At 30.3% G+C, this 24,914-nt stretch overlaps 13 protein-coding genes across 13 annotated transcripts; 7 read left to right on the plus strand and 6 right to left on the minus strand.

The window, feature by feature from the left end:
- Positions 1 to 154: 154 nt before the first annotated feature.
- FG379_000949 (U1 small nuclear ribonucleoprotein c like finger) lies at positions 155 to 886 on the minus strand (the record flags this gene model as incomplete). Its single annotated transcript, XM_067326359.1, has 1 exon — positions 155 to 886. The coding sequence occupies one exon, from the start codon at positions 884 to 886 to the stop codon at positions 155 to 157; it is 732 nt and encodes a 243-aa protein (XP_067184567.1).
- Positions 887 to 1,113: 227 nt separating this feature from the next.
- Positions 1,114 to 2,091, minus strand: FG379_000951 (replication factor C like AAA+ ATpase; the record flags this gene model as incomplete). The annotated part of the gene is made up of 1 exon (XM_067326361.1): positions 1,114 to 2,091. One exon carries the CDS (start codon positions 2,089 to 2,091, stop codon positions 1,114 to 1,116), a length of 978 nt encoding a protein of 325 aa, XP_067184569.1.
- Positions 2,092 to 2,988: 897 nt separating this feature from the next.
- On the plus strand, positions 2,989 to 4,620 carry FG379_000952 (GAF domain containing; the record flags this gene model as incomplete). Its single annotated transcript, XM_067326362.1, has 1 exon — positions 2,989 to 4,620. One exon carries the CDS (start codon positions 2,989 to 2,991, stop codon positions 4,618 to 4,620), a length of 1,632 nt encoding a protein of 543 aa, XP_067184570.1.
- A 115-nt stretch (positions 4,621 to 4,735) lies between these two features.
- On the minus strand, positions 4,736 to 5,686 carry FG379_000953 (dual specificity phosphatase; the record flags this gene model as incomplete). Its single annotated transcript, XM_067326363.1, has 1 exon — positions 4,736 to 5,686. One exon carries the CDS (start codon positions 5,684 to 5,686, stop codon positions 4,736 to 4,738), a length of 951 nt encoding a protein of 316 aa, XP_067184571.1.
- A 518-nt stretch (positions 5,687 to 6,204) lies between these two features.
- Positions 6,205 to 8,001, plus strand: FG379_000954 (pp2c phosphatase 2 C transmembrane domain near N-terminus; the record flags this gene model as incomplete). The annotated part of the gene is made up of 1 exon (XM_067326364.1): positions 6,205 to 8,001. One exon carries the CDS (start codon positions 6,205 to 6,207, stop codon positions 7,999 to 8,001), a length of 1,797 nt encoding a protein of 598 aa, XP_067184572.1.
- Positions 8,002 to 8,056: 55 nt separating this feature from the next.
- FG379_000955 (uncharacterized protein) lies at positions 8,057 to 8,482 on the minus strand (the record flags this gene model as incomplete). Its single annotated transcript, XM_067326365.1, has 1 exon — positions 8,057 to 8,482. The coding sequence occupies one exon, from the start codon at positions 8,480 to 8,482 to the stop codon at positions 8,057 to 8,059; it is 426 nt and encodes a 141-aa protein (XP_067184573.1).
- An 871-nt stretch (positions 8,483 to 9,353) lies between these two features.
- On the plus strand, positions 9,354 to 10,193 carry FG379_000956 (uncharacterized protein; the record flags this gene model as incomplete). Its single annotated transcript, XM_067326366.1, has 1 exon — positions 9,354 to 10,193. The coding sequence occupies one exon, from the start codon at positions 9,354 to 9,356 to the stop codon at positions 10,191 to 10,193; it is 840 nt and encodes a 279-aa protein (XP_067184574.1).
- A 167-nt stretch (positions 10,194 to 10,360) lies between these two features.
- FG379_000957 (cyclin-dependent kinase 3) lies at positions 10,361 to 11,653 on the minus strand (the record flags this gene model as incomplete). The annotated part of the gene is made up of 1 exon (XM_067326367.1): positions 10,361 to 11,653. One exon carries the CDS (start codon positions 11,651 to 11,653, stop codon positions 10,361 to 10,363), a length of 1,293 nt encoding a protein of 430 aa, XP_067184575.1.
- A 660-nt stretch (positions 11,654 to 12,313) lies between these two features.
- FG379_000958 (uncharacterized protein) lies at positions 12,314 to 14,044 on the minus strand (the record flags this gene model as incomplete). The annotated part of the gene is made up of 1 exon (XM_067326368.1): positions 12,314 to 14,044. The coding sequence occupies one exon, from the start codon at positions 14,042 to 14,044 to the stop codon at positions 12,314 to 12,316; it is 1,731 nt and encodes a 576-aa protein (XP_067184576.1).
- A 555-nt stretch (positions 14,045 to 14,599) lies between these two features.
- Positions 14,600 to 15,235, plus strand: FG379_000959 (uncharacterized protein; the record flags this gene model as incomplete). The annotated part of the gene is made up of 1 exon (XM_067326369.1): positions 14,600 to 15,235. The coding sequence occupies one exon, from the start codon at positions 14,600 to 14,602 to the stop codon at positions 15,233 to 15,235; it is 636 nt and encodes a 211-aa protein (XP_067184577.1).
- A 413-nt stretch (positions 15,236 to 15,648) lies between these two features.
- Positions 15,649 to 20,385, plus strand: FG379_000960 (uncharacterized protein; the record flags this gene model as incomplete). The annotated part of the gene is made up of 1 exon (XM_067326370.1): positions 15,649 to 20,385. One exon carries the CDS (start codon positions 15,649 to 15,651, stop codon positions 20,383 to 20,385), a length of 4,737 nt encoding a protein of 1,578 aa, XP_067184578.1.
- Positions 20,386 to 21,529: 1,144 nt separating this feature from the next.
- Positions 21,530 to 23,809, plus strand: FG379_000962 (sec14 domain containing; the record flags this gene model as incomplete). Its single annotated transcript, XM_067326372.1, has 1 exon — positions 21,530 to 23,809. One exon carries the CDS (start codon positions 21,530 to 21,532, stop codon positions 23,807 to 23,809), a length of 2,280 nt encoding a protein of 759 aa, XP_067184580.1.
- A 558-nt stretch (positions 23,810 to 24,367) lies between these two features.
- On the plus strand, positions 24,368 to 24,847 carry FG379_000963 (apicomplexan specific region near N-terminus; the record flags this gene model as incomplete). The annotated part of the gene is made up of 1 exon (XM_067326373.1): positions 24,368 to 24,847. One exon carries the CDS (start codon positions 24,368 to 24,370, stop codon positions 24,845 to 24,847), a length of 480 nt encoding a protein of 159 aa, XP_067184581.1.
- Positions 24,848 to 24,914: the final 67 nt, after the last annotated feature.

Genomic DNA, 24,914 nt, shown 5'->3' on the forward strand with positions numbered 1-24,914 from the left:
TTGACTTCGAAGTATCTATAGATTTATAGTGGAAACGAATCTGTACAAAGTAGTTAAAAAGACTTAAAAATAGCAACATGTAAAACTTAAGTAGCATTCCTCTTAACTCCGAATTATAATCGTAACCTTTAAACATCTATAATGTATTCGTTAGTTATAAACTCCTAAAAGACTGAGAGGGTAGTTTTCTGGAATTGAATTTAACTTGTATTTTTTGTTTAGAACCCTTGTTTGAGTCACAATTTAAGTTATTATTAAGATGAAACCCTTCGTATTCATCACTTCCAATGAAACCAGAATTAAACATTGATACGGCATTGTTTCTAATTTCAATTCCTTTATCGTTATTATAACTAATAAAGGGATTTTTTATATAATTGTCAGAAGTGTCACCGTTAAACATAGATTCGCCCCTTTTAACCTCCTCCCATTCACCAATACGAACCTCCTGGGATTTGCTGCTATTCTCTGAAGCGTAGCTATAACCTAAATAGTTATTGATATTACATATTTCTCTGGAACAACATCCTTTATCAGGAGTTTCTAACCTGTCGCGACTTTGTGTTGAATCAATACTGTTTTGCGGAATAAATGCATTGTTTTTAAATTTAATGTTTTGATTGATTCTTGGCTTTTGAATAGACTTTCTAACACCTTCCCCAACTTTTGTTGCCCCACCACTCATTTTTTGCAATTCCTCTTGGATCTCATCTTGTCTTTTCTTGTTTTGTGCTTCCTTGTAACTTTCGCTTTTAAAGTATTTTCTCTGATTATATCTATGTCTTCCCCCTTCTTGGTGAGCTCTAATGTTATTGGGATGATTTTCTATCCATATTCTACATATATCACAGTAATGTTTATTACTTACTCTCTCATTTCTACTCATTTATTAACGGAAATATAACTAAATGTTCAGTATGTCAACATTTATAGGTAAAAACAAGTTTCGGCGCCGAGTCAACTGTTGTATTTTATTTCGGCACCTTACAAGAACAAGGGTTGTGTGTGAAATAAATAAAGTAAAAAAAGAAGTATATAAAATTAAATAATTTAGTCAGTTAGTATAAAATTAATTGGATAGAATGCATTAATTAAGCATAAACAATAATAATGTCAATTAGATTGACTCAGTCCAAGTTTTGCGGATATAAAACACAACTGGCCAAGTAATTTGTCAAGTTGAAGAGGAGTCGGGCATCCATCAAGCATAGTAAAGTGACATCTACCTACCTCCTTTAAAAACTCCAAAATGCCATTTTCCTGCATTTGATACCTCTTAAGAACATTCCTCATTGTTATAACGATATCTAATGGAGAATATCCATTACTAAATAGTTCTTGTGATATCGAATGGGCAAGTCTCCAATTGCAATTGACACATGAATCTAAAATTGCCTTGATTTTTTGTGGGGAAGGAATATCTGAAACCTTCAATACATTATCTCTCGATATTATTGAAAATCCGTGATATGCTGCCTGTAGGTTATTAATAGCAACCCTCATATCACCATCTGCGGTAAATATAAGAGTTTCTATTCCAGAATCAACATATGGAACGTTTTCCATCTTTATAATCTCAAATAATCTACTTTTTATTTGCTCGTCAGTTAATTTCGAGTATCTTATGATTGCACATCTGCTCTGTATAGGTTCAATAATTTTTGTAGATTGATTACAAGCCAAAGCAAAACGCGTACTATCGGAGTATACCTCCATTAATCTTCTAAGCGCTTGTTGAGCAGCATCAGTCATACTATCAACCTCATCCAGTATTACTATTTTATGTCTCCCTTCTGGAAGGTCTATTTTCTCTCTAGCAAATGTCTTAATCCTATCTCTAACAACATCTATTCCCCTATCATCTGATGCATTCAACTCCAATACGGCCCTTCCATATTTATTCCCTAATAACTCTGCTGCCAAACAATGTATGCTTGTCGTCTTTCCAGTCCCAGGTGGTCCAGACAACAGTAAATTTGGCATATTTCCCTGTCTTGAAAGTACTTTTAGGCGTGATAATACTTCCTCATTTCCAACCATCTCATTCAGTATTTTTGGACGATATTTTTCTATCCATATCTGTGTTTCCATCTTAAACTCATTCAATACTACTCAGAAAAACCCCTAATATGTAATATCCGCCTGACCAAACTATATATATCTTCCTTGTTTTATTAAAATTATCTTGTTTCGTGCTACTGCTTCACCTGTTTTGATATGTTTCCTTGATAGTTAAGTGTTAGGTACCACAATTAAATTTCAGCGCCAACATGCTTTCTATTGTATCATTAAGTAATTGTTTGAAAAAAACTCATAAATCTGTCATTTAACAACCTAGGCAAACAAAAAATACGGAGTGTCAAAACAAAAGCATACCCCACAGCGAATCTTTTGTCTTTTGTCTGACTTATATCACTAATTCTCTATCTCAAGTATTATTACATATAACACATTTTATTCTTAAAACATTGGCGCCGCACGCTGGCGCCGAACATTGAAGCTATAATATACTAGCAATATAATAAATCTATTAATAAATATTTAGAGAGGGTAAATATAAATGTGAAGTTGCAAGTAAAAAAAATTTATGTAAAATAAATTGCACAACTTATTTGAGTATTATTGTGATTTGAATACCAGAGCAAAAAGAATAGATATATATTGTAAGCAATATTATTGTTTACAACATTACCTGTATTTCGGGATTATTGTTGGAAGCAGTCACAGTTTGAGCAGCAATCTTATTCCAGGATTAAAAGACTTAAATGGATATAGTAAATGGTTTATTGGTCCTGTAACAGCAATTATAGAGCAATTATTTGGATTAAATTGCAGCTGATTTTGTGACCTAGATATTCAAATTATTTGTGTTTAGAGATATCGGTACTAGTAAATTTTATTCTTTGTAAATACAAAATACCGATTATTAATATATAAAACAATAGCAGTAACGACTTTAAAAACCCAAATACAAATACTAAATATTTGATGTTCGAGATATCTAGTTTGAGGGATAAGTTATCTTGGGATGATTTATATTACTTATTGGACTCGAGTTACAATATTAATTCGACATTAGACGCAAAAATTCTTGTTGGTAATATAATAAATGAATGCAAGAAAATAGTTAACTGTGGAGAATGTAATTTGTACATATATGACCATATAAATGATGTTTTTTACAAGGGATTTGATACTAGCAGTTATTTATCTTCTGACCCTTTTTTAAAAAGCATTGTTTTGAACAATAAATACAAAATATTAAATAAAACTTTAACAGATTGCGAAAACAACAATAATTCTTCCATAATAAATAAATACAGATTTAAAAATAATGGATTATATATACCACTGTATTCAGTTGACAATGAAGCCTCAATAGCTGTTCTTGAGATAATAGATAAGAAGGTAAAAGACGATAGTAGTGGAAACTATATTGATGCTCAATTTAATGAAGTTGATACTTTGAAATTGAATTTATTAGCAAAAATAGCTTCTAATTCAATAATTAATTGCGAAAAATACAAAGAAGTACTAAACACAAAAGAAAAGGCTGATAATCTTTTAAACCTCGTTCAGTCTCTAAGAGTTGACCTCGGACTGCAATCTAATTTGTTTACTCTCTGTATTCATGCCCAGGAAATAATAGAGTCAGAACATTGTATAGCGTTAATAGGAATCCCAGAGAAACAACAAATTATATCATTGATATCAGATGTTGGAAGTGAATTGTTGTTTAATTATGAAATTGGAGACGTTATTCATAAAATAATCGAGACAAAGCAATCTTTAATAATACAAAACGTTGGTGACGATACTAATCAACATTTCGAAAATATATTTATTGAATTTACGACAAATTCCTACAGAATTGGTAATAACAATAATTTATTGTTTAAAAGCAATGATGATGATCAGATTATTAAATTGTTGCACAAAGTTTATAGAGGTGATAAACCTATTTACAATGCACTTGTATTTCCTATTTATGCTGAGAAAGATAATTGGTCGTGTATTCCTACACCTAGTCAAAGAATATCTTCCATTTCATCTCTTTCTTCAGTTTTTTCTTCTTTTGAAATTAATCACGATATAGATGATATAACACTCTCACCTAAAAGTGGTTCGGTTCTAAGCAACTCTGTTGTATCATCTAATATTCCAACCTCCCCTAAATCCGACAGAACTGGAAGAACAAGTCTAAATGTGAATCAATGTTTCAATAATAGTGTAAATAGCAACAACTCCGCCAGATCTTCTTCACTATCTCCAAGTATCCAGTATATTCAAAATCAAACTCAGGCAATTGCCCTTATTGTTCTTATAAATAGACTCGGGGTATTTAAAGAAAAATCTAAATTTACTGAAAATGATGTTAAATTATTGGAACCGTTTGGTAGAATTGTTGCTCCAAATATTGGTTCTATTTTTCAAACGTCTTTATTTTCATACCTTCAAACGCTTTACAGCTCAGATAGGAACTCAAATTTAAATAAATACCAAGACAAAATGCCACAAGACCCTCCTTCCTTTATATTCCCACACACAAATTGGAAAAACAGACACTCTGACATTATTTTCGAGGAAGATGAGGAGGTATCCAAAGAATTTGACAAGTAGAGAAAGAAAAGCAGTGATTATCAAATTACTTTTTTTCAACTAATAGAGCATAGAGTACCTAAATTGTTCTATTTACTCCATAATTTCGTGTAAAGAATCGAGGATTTTCTTTTTTTCATTTATTATAATCTTGTTTCCCCTTTTTATTATTCTTCTTCCAATTTAAGTGAAAAGGAACCCCTTGTTCAATTTTACAGGGAGGAATGGTTTGTTGGTTCCTATCCTTTATGATCACAGACTCCAGAATACTCTGATAATTATACAATTGACTTAAAAATCCTGGATTAGGTGCGATGTATGGCCTAGATAACTTGATTAAATTTATTGCTTGGATAGAACTTATCTTTAATTCTCTCATCAAATAAGCTGCACATATTGTTGGAGCCCTACTTATTCCTGCAGCACAATGAATGTATACGTTGTTTGGTTCATCAGGTAATGAATTATTTAGAGCTCCGTGAATAAAATCATATGAACAAGTGAAGTACTTGTAAATGTTTTCGAATGGAGCATCGTACATCGGAATATTCAAATACTTAAAATCATTCGGAAATCTACAAGCCCCTTGCAAACAACAGACTATATGGGTTATTCCTAAGCTTTTAAGCTTATTTTTGTCATTTGCTACTGTACTACCACCTAAAAATAAACCTGGTATTATTCTCTGAGCCCTATGAAGATCCATATTCTCTTTGTTAGAAAATTCTATCTCTTTTTTAAAAATATCATAGTATCCCAACAATTTAATGTCATTCACTATATCCTCCATAATTTCATTAACCTTGTTTTCGTCGCTTTCACCAATACTTTTTGGAGATGTGGCTAACATTCCAAAGTAACTCGTCTTCTGTTCTAAATCACAAATTCTACTTATTATATCTCTTATATTTACCCCTGCATCCATTTTTGGATCAGTTTTCCTTATTTGATGAAGAACTCTTAAAGTAGCAAAGTAAAAGTTTACTCTTTCTGGCATAATCAACTCGGATTCAGATTTAGTCTGCATTTCCTGAATCATACAACTCCTTTCAGCCCTCTTCTCAAGTAGCGATCTCAATGAGTCCATTATTGCTATTATTTCATCCCCTATTATTTACTTATTTTCATTTCACATTAATTTGAATTTTATTTTCACACAACAATACCGCCAAATTACCATCATTAAGAATATTTTTGTAGATAAAAAAACAATAGTGATATTGTTTATTATCTAAAAAGATAGCAATAACTGTTCAAAAAGCGGAACGATGTGGCTTGAATTATTCTTATTTTATACACATAGTTTGTAAGTTCCCCTTAACAATTTAGTCAAAAAACAACTCAATAAAAATGTGCATGCAAAAATGCACTTTACCACATAGTTTTAATACCCCACATAATCTGTTCACGCCAATTAATTTTTTTAAACAATTGAAAAGAGAACAATTAAATACTTAAATATTATTAATTTATTATTTAAGCAAATAAATAATAAATTGTTTTCTACAAAGTTCATATCGAAAAAATATATACCGGCCTTTATAAAGTAGGAATATTGAAAAAAGCGAGAATAACGCTATAGTAATACAAAATAATAAAAACAGAATGAGGAATATATTTAAAAACATAGGAAATAATTTGTTTATTAAAAAAAAAATCCTTTATAGGTTATGTTCATTTATTAATGAAGGCAACAATAAGTCTGCCATGGCAACAACTGCATTATTAGGTGGAGGTATAATAGCATTCGCATTGTCCAATCACAATGACTATATTAAATTTAGAAGAAACACATTTGGGAAGTATTTCAGGGCACAATGCAGTTCTAAAGTCGGTAGTCACAATTCTATTCCGAGCGTGAAAACAAGTAAATACGACAGCTCGTTAGAAAATAATAAAACAAGGGAAAATCCATTTAATACAACTAAAAATGTTAGTATAATAGGAAATCAAGGACCAATAAGTAACTTAATTTTAAATAAGCATTCTAATTCACCTAAAATATCGATTTCAGCGATTCAAGTTAATGCAAACAACCCAATAGAAGATAGAATGATAATACAAAGAATGGGTATTAAGTTATGCAACGATAAAGACCAAGAATTTGTACTTTCTGCAGTAATAGATGGGCACGGAGGTTGGCAAGTTGCGGAATATGTACAAAAAAATTTTGTAAGTATATTTATTGATGAATTAAATAATACAATAGAATTATTAAAAAAAAACGATACGAATGGTGATATTTCTGAGTTAGATATAAAAGCAGCAATGCTTTATTCATTGAGAAAAACTTATGAACAATTAGATGAAAACCTCAGAAATATACTTGAAACGCCATATAACTTAGGTTTTTCAAAACTAGCTTCAGTGGGTGCGTGCGTTACAGCTTCAATAATAACTGATGATGCAATACTTACAGCTAATTCAGGCGATTGTCTGTCTTTATATTGCAGTGAAGATGGGATGTGTGTGCCTATGAATGAACAGCTTTCAGCCATGAATCCTACTGAACAAAAAAGACTTGAGGAAGAGCATATTCATGACAAAGACAACTTGATACAGTGCAAAGAGATTATACAAGGAAAATACTTATTGGGTTTATATTCACTTCCAATATACAAAAGTTGTTATGTTAAGGGAATACTTCAACCTTCAAGAGCAATTGGCGACTTCAGATTAAAGCATATGGACTTTAACTATAACTGGGAAAAAGACATGAGCAGCGATAAATTGATGAATACATTTTCTTATGTATTAGGTGAGAGAAATAGTGACAATAAGGGTGATGGTCAGCCATATTCATACGATTTTATAAATGGAGACGACTCAATTGCCTTAAAAAAGGACGAAAAGAGGCATTATGTTAAAAATCCGCTAAGCTTTCCTTATGTTAAATATGAGCCTATGCTTCATATATATTACTATAATTCAGATAAGAAGGCGATATTGTCATCAAAATTTACTGATGTCGAATCAATATCCTCCAATAAATTAGCACTAACTCCTAGTTATATCAAAAATGGGCAAAAAATAAATGTTGAATACATTCTACCTGAATACAAATGCCCAAATATAACAGAATATAATGATTCTATTGAATTCATAAAGGATTATATATACTCAAAATGGAAGAATGCATCATCGTATTTCCAGGAAAAAATAGACGGCTCAAAAAAAAGCTTTCTTATCCTTGGAACAGATGGTGTTTGGGATTTTTTAAGACCAAAAGATGTAAGTAATATACTTTTCAAATCTAATTCGGTACAAAATGGAGTTGAAAATATCATTAAAAACGTTCTTCAAAGTGCGGGAGTCAGTGATATAGAAAAGTTAAAGAGTCTACCCAAGAAAAGAAAAGTATTTGATGACACTAGTGTCATTTTAATTGAAATAAACAAATAATTAACTTAAATTGAACCAGAATGAGTGTATTTTTTTTGTTATTATCAGCATTTATCTAAAATATTATTCCTTGTCTTGATTTTATAATGCTATTTAACCACTCCACTTCGGAGTTAGGATCATCATTTATACTGTCCGAAATATGAATTATGTACAAAATACCATTCCTAAGCTCACAAATAGTAGATATATACCTTCCTTTGCAAAGAAGTTGACCAAGTAACTCATTGTATATCTTTGTTGATGTCTTTTTTACGTCTAGCTCGTTTTCGTAGTTATTATCTGCTTCATCCATCTCTCTAATGTAACTTTCAACATATACTTTTACGCTTTGTGTGCCGTCATCAATAGTTGCGCATTTCACTTCCTTTTTCTCATTAAAATAGACTCCGGTTATGTACCCTTGCAGCCAACAACAGTCTCCATCTTTTCTGACCTTATCTGCCAATTCACATATGAAAATTTTTGGAGTAAGCCTCATTTTTAATAATAGAAATTAATACCATATGACGAAAAAAATAAGCGAATATTTGCAAAAAATACCTGTTTTTTGTGCCACTAATACTGAAAACTAGTCCTCATTTCAAGTAACTGCTCTAGAATATTCTCCTTCTTTCCTTTTTCATTAACGATACTTCTTCCCTCATGGCAACATTATCTGATTTGGCCTCACCGTAAATAAAAGTTGTGGCGGGAAAGCATGTGAGCATACATTTAATGATGAGAATATAAATATTAACTATGGGGAAGAAACAAACAAGGAATTGAATTATTCAACCAAAAAGAATGACTTCTCCGTTAAAATTGAAGGTGAAACTGTATTATCTTATTATGGGTTGATAAGGACGGTTTATTGTCATTATTGTTATTTCCCAAATTTGTGTGTAACTTATTGAGTTTAAACATAACTGCGATAATAAACGAACTACCATTTAGGTGAATTAAATTGTCTTTATTCATATATTTTTTATTAACAATTAAGTAAATTACCAGTAATGTATTATTGTTGAATATCAATTTATATATAGTTTGAAAATATTAGTCAACAAAATGAGTAATGATTTTTTAACAAGATACAATCTAATATCAAATAAAATCAAAAATATTGTAAACACTTGTAATCAAAATGTATGTTTTAAAATAAAGTGTTAAAACTCACATATTAATTTGTAAATCGGAATAGGAATGCAATTCATGTGAACTGAATTCAATGATAAAGCTTTTGGAAAGCATGGAAGAAGAAGGTGTAGAAGTAGAAGTAAGTTAACTAAAACTTTTTTTGTTTAAAATATAGTCCTTTAATTAATTTAATTTTTTGTTTAAATTAGAACTCTAATGTAATATACGAAAGAATGACTTTGGAGTTATTAGAGTGTGAGAACGGCATACTTAGTGAATGCGAGTATCTAAAAAGCAAAATATTTGTTATCTCGAATGGAATAATGAATATATCTGAGAATAGAAATCTTCCAATTTTGTTAAATATGCTTATGGATGGAATCAATGCTTATAATGATATGATTTCAAAACATCAAAGCACAAAAAACAACTTACTTGATCCATCATTTTGGTCAATAGAACTAATGGATAAAATACATGCTACAAATGGGGGAAATACAACCTTGTTGGGCTATACATTAGAAAAAATACAAGACCAGTGTCCACATATTTTGGATGTTTTTGACGACATTAATTATGTTGAAAGAATATCTAATAACTGTAAAATAAACGAGATTTATAGAGGAATAATGCGTCTAGACTTTTCATTAAAAATTAAAACCAAATATTTAATTAATTTTACAGAGAATAAAGAAAAAACGAGTGGAATTTATTATTACGACAATTTATTTAATAAAATTGAAAGTTTGAATGAAGCATTGTGCCTTCTTAAACACGAGTTTTTATATTTAATTAAGGACATTATTTTCTTCTCAAAATACCTCGGAATAGACGGTTCGCTGTATAAAGATGATGAAACTATCGATAAAATAGAAGAGATATTTGAATTATCTAGTGAAAAAGATGAAAAAATTAACTGTTTTCTATCAGAATTGGATATTGAAGAATTTGATGAAGTATTAAAGGCATTTAGCTCACTTAATTGGATAAGAGGAAGGCTAAATATTTTTTCATGTAAAAATCTAGAAAACGAAGGAGGAAAACTTTTGGCTACTATAAATGAGAAGAAATAAATGAAAACTGATAAACTACTGCTATATAAATGTTAAATAAGTTGTGACCATTTTTCAACTAATTACTTTCCCAATAACAAATAAATTCACTTGCTTTCAATAATAGCGTCATATATTGTGTAAAAAATAACTTCGCTTAAATTACTTGAATATTACGTACAGATATTCTATATATTATTGTTTGTCGTCATATCCTTGCCATTATTAACTTCACCACAGTAATTTACAATATTGCAATTTCCTATTACATTACTACTGTCGTTCCCAATACTGTTAATACCCATATTAATACCATTTGCATTACTTGTAACATTAATACTATCATTGCTTTTGTTTATATTCTCGTTATTGCTATCGCAACTTTCAAAGTTGACAGTGTTTAAATTCTCGTTCCTAGCGTCAAAACTACCACCTACAGCATTACTATTGTCCTTGAAGCCGGAATTGTTAAAATTAACTTGAACATTAACGTTGCACATATTTTCATCTCCCATAGAACTGCTTAACCAAGGATGTTGAAGAGCTTCCAAGGCAGTAATGCGTTTTTTTGGACAATATTGAAGCAGTTTAGAGAGTAAATCGACCCCATGTTGATCTAAACCCGGAAGAAGTGAGTGTAGATTCATCTTTTTATTTACCTTCCATTGTGGAAAGACGGATTTATAGCATGGAAGTTGGGTAACACCTGGCCAGTTGCTCTCATTGGCTGTTCCAAGAAGTCTGAATATGTAAAATAAAGTATCTATTTCGCTATCTCCAGGGAATATGGGCTTTCCGGATATCATTTCGGCCATTATACAACCAACACTCCATAAATCAACACTACAGTTATAGCATCTCTGACCCAAAAGCAACTCGGGAGCCCTGTACCATAAAGTGACAACCTCATGAGTGTTAGGTTTAAGCGGAGGTGTGAATGTTCTTGCAAGCCCAAAATCTGCTATTTTTAATATATTACCAGAGTCACTGAGAAGCAAATTTTGTGGTTTTAAGTCTCGGTGAAGTATTCTTCTACCGTGGCAGTATGAAAGCCCACTCAAAAGTTGTCTTAATAAGGATTTTACTCGACTTATTGGGAGCCCTTTTTTCCTGTTCAACCTTAAGTATCTCCTCAAATCTGTTTCACAATATTCAAATATTAACCATATTTGCATTCCTGTGCACGATACTTCCAACAGTCCAACTATATTCGGATGCTTAAGCTCTCTTAGTAAAACTATCTCCCTAATTGCTGTTGATGGAAGGCCAACCTCATCCAGAACTTCATCGTTATCAAATCTTATTTTCTTTAAAGCTACCATTTCTCCAGTATCTTTTCTCATTCCTTCCCACACTATTCCATAAGTGCCTTCACCTATTATCCTAATCATATTATAGTTGTTTTCAAGACTGTTAACGTCATCAAATGTTCCAGACGAACATTCTGTTTGGCATCCCACTGTATTTGAATGAATCTCCATGTTTTTATACGTACAAATTATATATTTCTTGATTTAGTTTCATATCAATTATTTGTAACTCGAATTAATTTGGCTTATCTTCGTCTTTTATTCACTCCCTGTCTTGATATTTTGCATATACTCGCTTTACATGAAACTATTTTGTTTACCCTCTTTAGTCTAATGCCTTAACCGTTTTTGTTTATTTATCAAGACTCTTATTGGTACCTTGCAGATGGGGAGAAAGTGGAGGCAAAACATTTTTCCGTATTCCTGGCCCAATTCCAGTACGTTCAAGAACTTGTCATGTTTTATTGTTTAATATTGAGTTGTATTAAACTAAGTCAGTTTATGTGCATTTTTCAATAAGGTTAATACATTAAGGTGTGAACTACTTCTTAAATTGAATATTATGTTTCCCTAAACCAAAGGAGAATGCTTTAATGAAATAATATCTTCTATTTTTCCTTTGGACAAAATTCAATGTTTAACTACGTTTATTCTTACTTTTTGTACATAATACTCTTTTTTTGCCTGAAAATTGTTTCACTTTATTTAAATTACCAGAAGTGCCTTTTCTTTCTGACTCTCCATTTAAAGATGCATTCTAATCAAAAGTAACTTAAGAATAAACGAAGAGAAAGATAATAACACATACAAACTATGTACAAAGAGTTAAAATTATTTGTATAATGTAAAGTACATGAGTATTATACTGTATAAGAGAAAAATTGGTGTGTAGAATCTAGGTGTGTAATTAGAATTATTATCAACTAGTGATTTATTGTAGTGGTTACTTATTTCTAAAGAATTAATGTCATTGTTGCGAAAATCTCTCTCAATATTTTTGTGTTTGTCTGTCTCATCATTGACTCTTCCGTAACTAAATTCATTTTGGTAACTATTGTTGGATGCGGAGGTTGATGTTGGGTTTGTGTTAGGGGTGTTTTCAATTGAATATTGATTTATTAAAGGGCTAGTTAAACGATTAACTCTATAATTGTCATCATATTTTTGTACTTTATTCACGCAATGTGGTTCAATAATCTGGCAAAACTCAGGTGACAAGTTTTTTCCAATAATACAAAGAATCCAAACAATGTCGATAATATCATTTTTTGATTTAAATTTACGGGAAATAAGATTTGCGAGAACGTCAATTGTGTTCCAAATGAGATTATTATTTAGTGGATCGACGATTCCATTTGATTTATCTTTTGTAATTTCAATCGTGTCTAAAGAGGAATTCCATTCTATAAATGTATCGTTCGGGTCCCTGTTACGTCTTGCTATTGCCTTAAAAATGTTCATTTTAATATTAATGTTGCTTATAATTTGGTTATAATCTATTATATTATTCAGCTTAATCTGGACAAAGCCATCAACAAAGCACATACTAAGTGAAGTAGCTAACAAAATAAGTTCGGTAATTGACAATGTTGTTATTACTTTATTATCGCAAATCCATAAAATCCATTCAGAAGGTATCTTAAATCTAGTTATTGAAAACGACCACAGTAAATGAACAGCAGATTTTGGTGTAAATGATTGAATATCAAACTTCGAAACCAATTCTAAAAAGTTTTTCGGTACTATATCTGTTAAGGCAAATGCATGGCATAACATTGAAATATGGATTGGGAAGAATCTATCAACTATCTCAATACTTCTGTTTTTCAGTTTTTCGAATAAATGTGGAGAGATTAATCCAACCTTAGAGTAGGACCAGGCAATATTCGAAATTTGTTGTGGTTCCATGTTATCGAGTTCTAATAATATTTTGGGAATTGAACACATATACAAATTTTTATAAAATTTAACTAGCTTTGCAAAGGAACAAAGAAGTATACTCAAGCTTATCGGAACAAACTGTTCTAGCAGAAGAATTGACTCATTACAAATATAGTCAAAGAAAACATGATCATTTATTCCTAATTTTACCAATGACCATGACAAATTTGCAAGCTCCAAAGGCGAATATCTGTGTGAATAACTGCTTATATATAGAATACCTTCAAATAGCCTTATAAATCTCCTATCTTTTAAAATAATACTTCTTTGTTTCCAATTACTACATTTCACTGCAATTCTATGAATCATTGTGACCATATTAACTTCATTAAATGACTCAATATGGTCTGTTATTATTTGAAGCATTTCATCAAGAGTTTTTGAATTCACTATTTTTTTATTGATTATGAAATTCAAAGAAATCACTCTTCCTCTTTTGGATTTGATTTCTATGTCTGATTTTTTATGGCAATAAATCATATATTTTATATCATTTGAAATATAACTGTTATTTATATTGTAGTTGTGTAATCCCCCACATTCCAAACAATGGCCACTTTCATTACCAGTTGCCACATTAAATATTGAATTGTTCGCTTTGAAAGCATGATTTTCACTCATTTATGCAACCTTTAATCAGAATTAAGCAAATTCTTATTGTTACTGCCTTGACAGTCTCCAATTGTACTCTCAGTACTTTTTTTTAATCAAATAAATAATATAAACAAAAACAATAACTAGCTCATTAAATATTTATAAAGCATAAAGATAACCTATAATATGTTAAATATATAACTCATTTTATTAAAATGCATTTAATTGAGACTTGAGGCTAATTAAATCCAATGTTACATGCTCGATGCAAATTTATCTTTGATTTAAAAACAAAAACCACCTGTTGGCGCCTAACTTTCCTTTAAAAAATAAAAAGGTAATTATAACAATAATAACAGAAGAAAAAAATAAATTATTGTTATTTAACTATCAGGTTTTTGTATAATTTTGTACTTCACGTACTATCTCGTATTTTAAAAAGAAAAACTACTCACTGAAATTATTGTTTAAATACTAACAAGTTACTTTTTCCGTGTCCGCATTTAATGTTTTGCACCTGTACGAAATAAATGAGAGATCTAAAATAATAATATTCCGATAACAAGAAAACAAATTCAAAGTATGAAGCTCAATTTTGATTTTCAGGGTATTTTTAAAACTGTCAAACTAGACGAAAACTCTAAATTTGACAATTGCATTAAATTCTACAATAACGTTAAAGGCTATGCAGCTAGAATATTTAATAGCTGTGAAGAGGATATTTCTTTGTTCTTGGAGGGTAAACCATTCATTTTATCAAATGTAGATTACAAAGATTTAAGCAAGAAGCTTATAAAGGTCAGAAGAAATATTGAGTCAGGTTTAAAGGGTGGAAAGGGTGGCTTTGGTGCAACAATAAAGAGTCAGAAAAAGAAATTGAATATAAAAAAACTTGATATTGATGACTGTAGAGATTTAAAAACCGGAAAGCGTATAAGAGACATATTAAAAGATAACGAAAATACTAAAAGTGCCACCGTTGACGAAAACAAAAATAAAGAAATAGTTTTGGCTGAGAAAGTTGAAAGTCTAGATAAAAATTCAAGTAAAAACTACTCAAACGATTCGTTAAAACAACCCAATTCAAATAATGAGATTTTAAAACACTACCAAACGCATATTTTAAACTTGGAGGATAAATGGAAGAATATTTCAAATTCAATAGACTTTGGGTTTAGTCATTTCGACAAGAATGTTATTATTAGAACCAATAACTGAAGAGTCTTAGTTAAATTTAACTTATTCAAACTAAAATTACTGTTGGGAAATAACACAACTCTATATTGAAATAAGAGATGATAATAGTCATTTTCTCAATCATAAAATCATATTTTCTTTGTTATTTCTCAATATATTTAAATATTCCATTTATTGTACTTTTAATTAGTGATTAGTAATTACGTGTGCTGTTAATTATTTTGTAAAATATATTTATTGTTTTTTTCACCACTACTAATCATTTGCATGCCATTTTATTTTGTTTATTTGCATGTTTGTTTGCATGTACTTTGGTTCAAAGTAAATAGGTTTTATCATTGGTTCAAAACAATAATTATGAATGCCCATAATTCCTATAATATTAAGTATAAAAACATAGAACAATACTTATAATTAAACAATATATAAGAAAGATGAGATATACAAGATTTATATACTTTGGAGTGATTTCATTGTTTAATTTTGCATCAAATTCAAAATCTGAACCTTTACCATATTCTTCAGATGACTTAACAGTAGTTCCATTTCCACCAATAATCCCAATAGGTGGAGGATACTCACCATTTGTTGAAAATGATAACAATACAGTTGAATATATTCAAAAAAGTGGCAATGACTATTTTGGAAGAGAACTAAGCAACATAGTTAATTATCCGGTCTTTAGGTTAACATCATTTTTTAGTGATATAAACAGGCAAGTATGGGCTTTTGTGTTTGGAAAAGAAAAAAAAGTACTTGCATATCATACTGAGATTAAACCTGTTTCAGATCCACTTCATTTGGGCAACTTCTGGAATTTAATAAGTTCTAATTCCAAAACTTCTCCTATTAAGCTCAAGTTTTTCTACCCATCCTGTAATAACATGGTTAAAGACAAAGATGAAGAAGGTGTTGATTGTGGTGGCCCATGCAGACCATGTGATACATTTTTAGATTGTAATGTAGGTTCGGAAGACCTAAAAAAACATAGCGTACTCAAGCATTCAACATGTATTGGAAGACTTAAACATGGTGAATATTGTTCATTAACATGTCCAATAGGTTATAGAATGAAATATGATGCGAGAATAAGCCAAGAAATATATTCGCAATGTTATGATGGTTTTCTTAATAAAATTTCATTTAGTGATTCAAAATACCAAGAGGAATATGAAATACATGGAATTAATGACTTATGTGAGAATTCACTTAAATCAACATGTAAATATATAACTGTAAAATACTTAGGTAGCAACGAAAATATTAATGAGAATGAAAATGAGAATAAAATGGAATGTGAAGGTATATTCACTTCAATACCACGTTATCACGAGAAAAAGATGTATTGGACATCTGTTAATTCAAAAGGAAGAAGAGTAACTTTGCTTTGGAAGGAAAACTATTGGGTTTGCTTAGATACTAATTTAAATAAGATATTGGGTTATATTCAAGATTCAGATCCGGATCACACATTGAAAGGTAATCAAAATAATAAGCTCATTTGGATACCATGGTCGGAAGGTGGCCCTATTGCAGACAAAAGGTCTTATGCAACAGTTAGTTGTGAGAATTTGGAAAATTACAGGCATCAAAAAAAATGTAATACATTACTAATGCATGGTTGGAATTATGGTGCTAATTATAACGGTATTTGGGTATTTGTTGGGGATATGGTTGATGAATTCAGTAGAGATACAAGAGCAATATACATCAAACCATACAGTAAATTAGTATTACTTTACAATTATTTTAGACTTCAATGGGAAATATACGAGGGTAAAGGTGATGGTTCATATGTAGAATTAATAAATACAATGAAAGAAGAAAATGGAATAAAAGATAGAGTGCTTAGTGAGAACATTATTGGAATAAATGATAACAGCAGAAAATGGAAATTAAGAGCTATCAATTCTAATCCAAGTTCAATACCTACATCTGGAAGATGGATATCTATTGTAATCAATCGAGAAAAAAGTGGTGTTATGTATGAACCAAAGGATTATTTGATTGATATAACATGTAATGAAAAAATAACAACATTAACTGGGGGTGAGCTAAACATAGATTCAAATAAACTAGTTAATCCCACTAATTTAAAACCATTAATGTGCTCAGGTACACCAATAATGAGTTTTTTTCCAAAAATTGATTATAGTGACATTTCATTTAAGCCAAGAAATAACTATATCAAAGAAAATAATGTGAAATATGGGGAAAATAGTTGTTCTTATATTGAAATTAAAGGAACAACAGTAGAAGCAATGGAATGTTCTGGAATATTTAAAAGAGAGGAATTTGGTGAAAATGAATACATATGGAGAAAGATTGGTAGTAATTCGAGGGTAATACTATTTTATTGGACAGGAATAAGATGGATCTGTACAATTAATGATCATAGCAATGCAATACTTGGTTATATAGAGGGTAATAATATGAATCTAGGTAATTGGTTGAATAAAATAGATCCATCTGCTGGAGCATATATAAAAACTGATACAGTAGTTAAATGTTTAAATAGTGTAAACAATTCAAATAAAGAGTTACTTTGCAATCATTCTGCAATGAATAATTGGCCTTTGTATTTACAAGAATTGAATGGAAATTGGGAATTAAAGTACAATAAAAAGAGTAGCAATAATGAAAAAGGATCATCAAATGATCATTTGATTCCTAATTCCATGGAAGATTTTTATTATGAGCATTATGGATTGAATAGTTGCAAATGGTATTTATTTTTTGATAAGAAATTAGGCTACTATGTTATTACAAAGGTGTATCCAAATAAAGATAATAAAGAGTCTGGATATGTTGCTATTAATAGAAATATAAAGGGTATGCCATTTATAAAGGGCCAAGAGTCTCATAATTTTGAATGGTTGCATTATGATAGTAATAATAAGAATAAACAATTGGAAACATCATATATATCGGCTTCATGTAAAGATGAGAGTGAAACAAGTAAAATGAATGATACTCAAACCAGCTTTGTCGGAAAAAGAAGTAAGACAAGATTTTTAAGTGATGTCAATTCTAATAAAATGTGGAAGAATGCAATAAGTAATTCAAAATTATTTAAAAGAGAAGAAATAGAATTGTGTAATGAATATAATATTACAGGATTTAGCAAACAGTTAGAATCGTTTAATGGAATATGGACTAGATCCGAAATTAATAATACTGGAGATTATTACAATAATGTACTTAAATTATTTAAATGCACAAATAACAACAACAAAGATGCATATATTTATTTTGCAGAAGCACCACTAAATAGAACAGGTTGGTTTTTAGATTATGATTTAAATCCATTAAATGGATTCATAGCACTAGGATCAAATTCAACATTGGATAAATTTAACAATGATTGGAGGTTGTGGAGTTTAAATGAAAAAAAATGGAATAGTCTAACATTAAAAACGGAATGTATTGGTAACAAAGTAAAAAAAGAGACAATATTTACGGCTACTAACGAGAATATCATAATACTTGACGAAAACAATTCAATAGTAAGTAGCAGAGACGTTGACATAGATATAATTCCGTTTGTTGATGTTGAGGACGAAGTTAAGAATGCACCTATAAGGGAAATGCCATCTCCATTCTTCACAGCAGCATTACCGATAATAGGTGAGATAGCAGGAAGAGCGTTTCCATTTATGAAAGACATATCAAAACTTGGATCAGGGAGTCAAAAAATACCCGAGTCTGATAGAAAACCTATAACTGCTTCCGCGATTTTACCTAATTTGGATATATTTTCAACAGCAGAACAGTTTAGACAGAATATTACGAAGAATCATCAACATGAGAGACCAAATATTTACTATGACCCATCTTTGCTTCCTCAAAATAATAATAATAATTTAAATGGTATACCTACAGTGTTACCGTATGATCAATTCGGTCAACAAAATTATTATTTAAATAGCAGAAATGACCAACATACAAACAATCAAAACATACCATATCCTATTCCACAATACGGAAACAACTACGATTCAAACTTTAGACCGATTAGTTATTATTATCCAGTAAACAATGCACCACAATATGGCTATCAGCCACAAATGGTTCCAAATAGTGGCTACCAGCAAAATAATTTTATGCCTCATGACATAAATCAACCACAACAATCGAACCAAAACGGATTCCATATAAGTAATCAGCAACAATTTAATCAGAACGAGATACCTTTAGATAGTCAACAAGGAAACGCAATACCAACATTGGGAAACCAAAATAGTGGTAATGATCTGAATTCAGCTTCCGATTCAAGTTCTGACACTATTTCTTTGGTTACAACCGGTACAACAACAACAACTACTACTACTACCACTACTACTACCACTACTACCACTACTACTACTACCACTACTACTACTACTACCACCACTACTGCTACCACTACTACTACTACTACCACCACTACTGCTACCACTACTACTACTACTACCACCACTACTACTATCACTACTACCAATACTACCACCACTACTGCTACCACTACTACCACTACTACCACCACTACTACTACCACTACCACTACTACCACCAAAACTATCATAACAAGTACGACTTCCTCAGGAAGTTTGTCAAAGGTTAATGTTGTAAATTCAATCCTAGGACAGGGTGATCAGTCAAACAGAAATAATGATCGTTCTATTGACCATTTATTTTCGACAGAAACTGATAACTCATATAGTGCAGACAACTACAGTTGTAAAGAAGATAAACAGTGGTTAGTAGAACACGATAAATTGTTAAATCAAGTATCTGGGGTAACAAATAAATACAAGGTTATAATAGTAAACATTCTGAGTCAAGATAATTCTGATTACAATTACTTGCAGGGTTTGTATAGTTTTAATGGAATATTCAATGAGAGACCCTCGTACAGGCATTTCGTGAATGGAGTAAAACATGAAACAAATAATAAACCAGTATTACAAAATTCAAACAGGGATATATCTATATTTTATGATAGGAGACTAGAATCATGGATATTTGGAGATCAAGAAAATATGGGTTATGATAGCAGTGGTTCAATATACATTTCGAGTTCAAAAAGTCGTTGTTTAGTGCCTTGGGATCCAAGTATAGAATGGAACATAAAAAATACTCAAAAAAAAATATCACTGATAATTTCAGTTAGAGCAGGTGAAAACTATTAGAGGTTTGATAGCAATGTTTATTGAAGTAATAAATATAAGTAACAAAAATCGTTTTATCATTTATATTTACATATGTAAAATCAAAAAAAGTATATTAGTTTAACGGGCATATTTTCAATTTAAATTTTTTGTTTTATTATTGAAATAAATCAAGTTAAAATATGTAATATATTATAATAGCAATTATTTCAATATAAATTTTATTTCAAGAGTTGAAAAAAATAAACGTTACAGTGACCCACAAATCTAATGTATAGGCAGTACAGTGCATACACATCAATTTGTAAGACTACAAAAGAATCATATATAGTAAAACAATAATAAAGTGATGGTCACTTTGGCGATGGAATTATTGAGGTGATTGCACAGTAATTAAAGAAATTAAATAGAAAATAAGTATTTATATGAAACAATACGGATAAAATCGATGTCAAGAGAGAAAAAATAGGAAAGTACAGAGAAAGTTGGAGTGGGGAATAGAAACCATAACAATGGAGTAGTGGTTTTGAATGGATAGTTATTAGTTTGTTACTAATTAAAGCGAATGTATTTGAAGATGCAAATACTGTAATATACAATTTTAAATCAGTGCAAGGCGCTAATAGTTGTTTAAACAAGCTTAAAGCAGGGATAAAAACTAAAATACATTAATTTATTATTCATAGTATTCTGAATTGACAAAAATTACAATAAATACAGAGAATATCTAAAATAAATGTTAGAGTTTTTGATTAAAAGTAAGGGTTGAAGCAGTAAATTCGCTTTAAAGGGTTTGCTATATATTGAATCGCCTTGTAATTTTAATGGAAAAAGGCGAGATAGAGTTTGGATTTTTTTCTAAATAAAACAATCTTTATAATTTAATAGTGTAACGATATTGAAAATAGGAAATATTGTTTTAATGTATATATGCCATTTTTAAGATAATATATAGCAAATTTGTGATTTAATTTGGTATAATTAAAGTACCTTTTTCTTTGGTTTAACTGGTTTTAAATAATCGATATATTAATTTACATTGAAAACAACAGTATTGGTGTAAATAAGGGAAAATAAATTCATTTACTATTTTATTAAGCATTTGTTAAGGTTTAAGCACCATTAAATGTAACATTGTTGCAATAGGTGATATTTATATATAGAAATGCATAAATCCAAATCAATTTTTAACGCAAGTAGTTGGGACAATGCCTTAGCAGCAAATTTCATCTACAATCCCCTGGAAATATCTGAAAAGATAGATGAAAATACAATGCCAAGTGAGATATTATTCTTTAAACCAATAGGTGACGACGTGTTTACAATTTTTCATCAAGGATCACATAATGAATTTAAAGTACGTCAAATATTTTTGAATGTTGAACTATTGGATAGCGAGAAAAAGATGTTGATGGAATTTGATGAGTTTCTTGAAACAAATGGAATAGTATTGCCAGAGTTTATGAGGTCATTATCTTTAAGAGTGTTGATGTTTAACAAAAGGAGGCATGAACACACATACATAACAAAAACAATGAGTCATATGATGAGTATGTTCCAATGGAGAGTAATTACGTATCCCATAAGCGATATTGAAATAAATTTAAGAAGGGATTTGGAGAGTGGTATGATATATTGGTACGGAAGGGATTATTGTTTAAGACCAATACTCGTGATAAAGCTTTCTAGGATAAGTAAACATTACCCACTTGAAAGATTTATTCGTTTAATCGTTTTTTGCATGGAATGGGGAATGAGATATTTAATGTGTCCGGGTAAAGTTGAAACGTGTCTGGCATTTATAGATATAAGAGGCGTTAGTTTAACTTCATTCCCAATTTCAACAATGAGTGAGATATCATCACTATTGACTAATCAGTATTCATTTAGATTATACAAAATGTTCGTATTGCATGATTCCTTATTTATACAAGCAATATGGAACTTAACTAAACAATTTTTAACTGACCTTCAGCAACACAAAATCATAATTAGCAGAAATGATATAAGATCCCATTTATTTGGAATGGTACATCCTTGCCAAGTTGAGGAACAATTTGGTGGGAAGCAAAAAAACAGGACTTTTCCTTTTTATCCATTTGTTTTTCCGAAAGGACCATTTGTTGATCCAAACATTCATCCACCAAACGGATTTACCCGTTTTATTTTGGAGAAAGGGGACAATTTACCTGACTTTAACAAGATTTCAAACTGTCATTTGTTGTTTAACAAGTATAATGTTTTGGGTAAACTAATATATAATAAAACTGAAAATGCTAATAATGATATAGTTTTTGATATAGATGGTATAAATAAATTGAGAAAGTGTATGCTGGATCATTTTAATATAGATATTGGTCAAAGTAACGATATATATAACAGTACTAGTGACATGAATACGATTATTAATAATATTAGTAGTGATGGTCACAAAAATAACAATAAAAAGGAAAACTATTTTGATCACATAGGAGAAGAAGCTGAAAGCAGGGAAAAATTAGAGTCGAAAACAAATCCTCAAATTAACAATAATGATTCGGTTGGAATAAATACACTCACGTTACTTAAATCCTCAAAGGATTATTCAAGGGAAATGGAGATAGGAATAATAAACACGATTAATATTAATTCAGATATAGCATCAATAGGAGATAGAAGTCAACATTTTATTAAGGAATATTCGGTCAAATCTAATAATAATCAGTCGGTTATATCTAAAAGTTCAGAAATCATTTATGAACCGTCTTCGAATCGTGACTATTACAGATCCGTTTCCAATAAAACTTCTGAGTGTATTGATAGAAATATGTATTTTGAGGAACTGAAAAACAGTCTTATTATCGAAGGCCAATGTTATGATCAAGAAATATTCAGATCTTTTGGAGTTTTACCTATAACTTCGGAAAATTTAAAATTTTTAATAGGAAAAAAGAGAAATATTAAAAAAACAAATAAAAATAACTCAAGCTTTAGATCTTCAAACTCTAATTTAGAAGATTGTGTTTCACATCAAACAGAAATATGTGACAATGGTCTAATTAGATTTGAATCTGCAAGGAGCAATTTGGACTCTAGTGAGAATTTAAATCAGACCAAAAGTGATTATCAAATTCCAAAGACGAGTGCAAAAAATGGTAACACTCCAGCTCTTTCCCCGTCATCACATTCTTACTTTTCTTCAAATTCAGAAAGCAACAACAGTTTACAGTTGTCCTCGCTGAAAACGCCTTCTTTTTGTTCGAATTCCTTTGCAAATAATTCTAACAGCCTTGTAGATAGCAACGTAAGATTTAAAGTATCGAGAAAGAAAAGAATCAAACTCAAAATTTACAGAGCCATAAGAAAAATAAGGTCTAGTATACCTTCAGTTGATGAAAATAATAATGAATTTTCAAAAAATTACAGAAACCAAAGCAATCTTATTCACAACCGTTCCACTCTCTAGTGTTCACTCATTCTATCTCTAAAAAACATTCAGATATGCCGTAAATTCGATGTTTCACTTCCATGAATTCCCACACACTTGAATGGAAGAAAAAATAGAAATAAATTGTGCCATGCCTATTTGCCGTTCACGTTTTATTCACCATTTTATTCGAATTTTGGCATGTTTACTCCTGGCCTAAACAAAAATTTCTAGTTGTTCAGTGTGTAAGCATGCGCATAGATGTGTTCGTGGGTTAATTGGAGCTATATTACCAAGTATTTTTAATTCTTTCTTATCAACAAATTTACATGTCTGTTTCCAATGAATGTCAAATTTGCTGTTATGATCGTTTGGCGCCTACACTCAGCCGCATTTTCGCCTGGCGGGTACTGGTCGGCTATTTAAATTCAATTTAAAAAAATATATTAAATGTATGTTTATATACATAAATATTATTTATTTATGTATACGGATTTAAATATATAAATTAATGGTAGGTATATTATTGTTAAATTCTCTTAAATATATAATAGGTAAAAAAGGGAAGTTCGGGACTCATTTATTTTTGGATTAATGATGGGGTCCGAGACCAATACATTTGTTGTTTATTACTTTATTCCATCAGATGGAGATTGTGAGGAATACCCTAATGCATTTAAGGTTAAAAGCACAAATAGATACCTAACTGTTCGTCAAGTTAAAAATTCCTTTCCATTACCTGGGGTTTACTATTTTAGGTTTAAAGTTAGATTTGGCGATTTATTTGCATGGTTGGATCTAAAAAATGATGATGACATTATTCCCTTTTTTGGTGATGCTATAGTTTCAAAAGTATTAAGACTAAACTGGGAACCAAAAAGCAAAAGCAACCAAAAACCTTCCAATAGCAAAACACAACAAAATCAACAAGTTGTAATGTCTTCTCAAAGCAGTATAAGTCATGGCCATAATTCATATTGTCATATTCCAAGCGGTATCCAACCACCTCCACCACCACCACCTCCCCCACCCCCCCCACATTTCAACTATCCTATCTGTAATTATTTAATAATATAAAACCATTGATATTGTGATTACTCATCTTTTGTAATAAGAATGTCTGACTGGGATACTATCGTAAAAG

This window comes from Cryptosporidium bovis, assembly GCF_009768925.1.
Source record: "Cryptosporidium bovis isolate 45015 chromosome Unknown contig_18, whole genome shotgun sequence".
Taxonomy (NCBI): domain Eukaryota; phylum Apicomplexa; class Conoidasida; order Eucoccidiorida; family Cryptosporidiidae; genus Cryptosporidium; species Cryptosporidium bovis.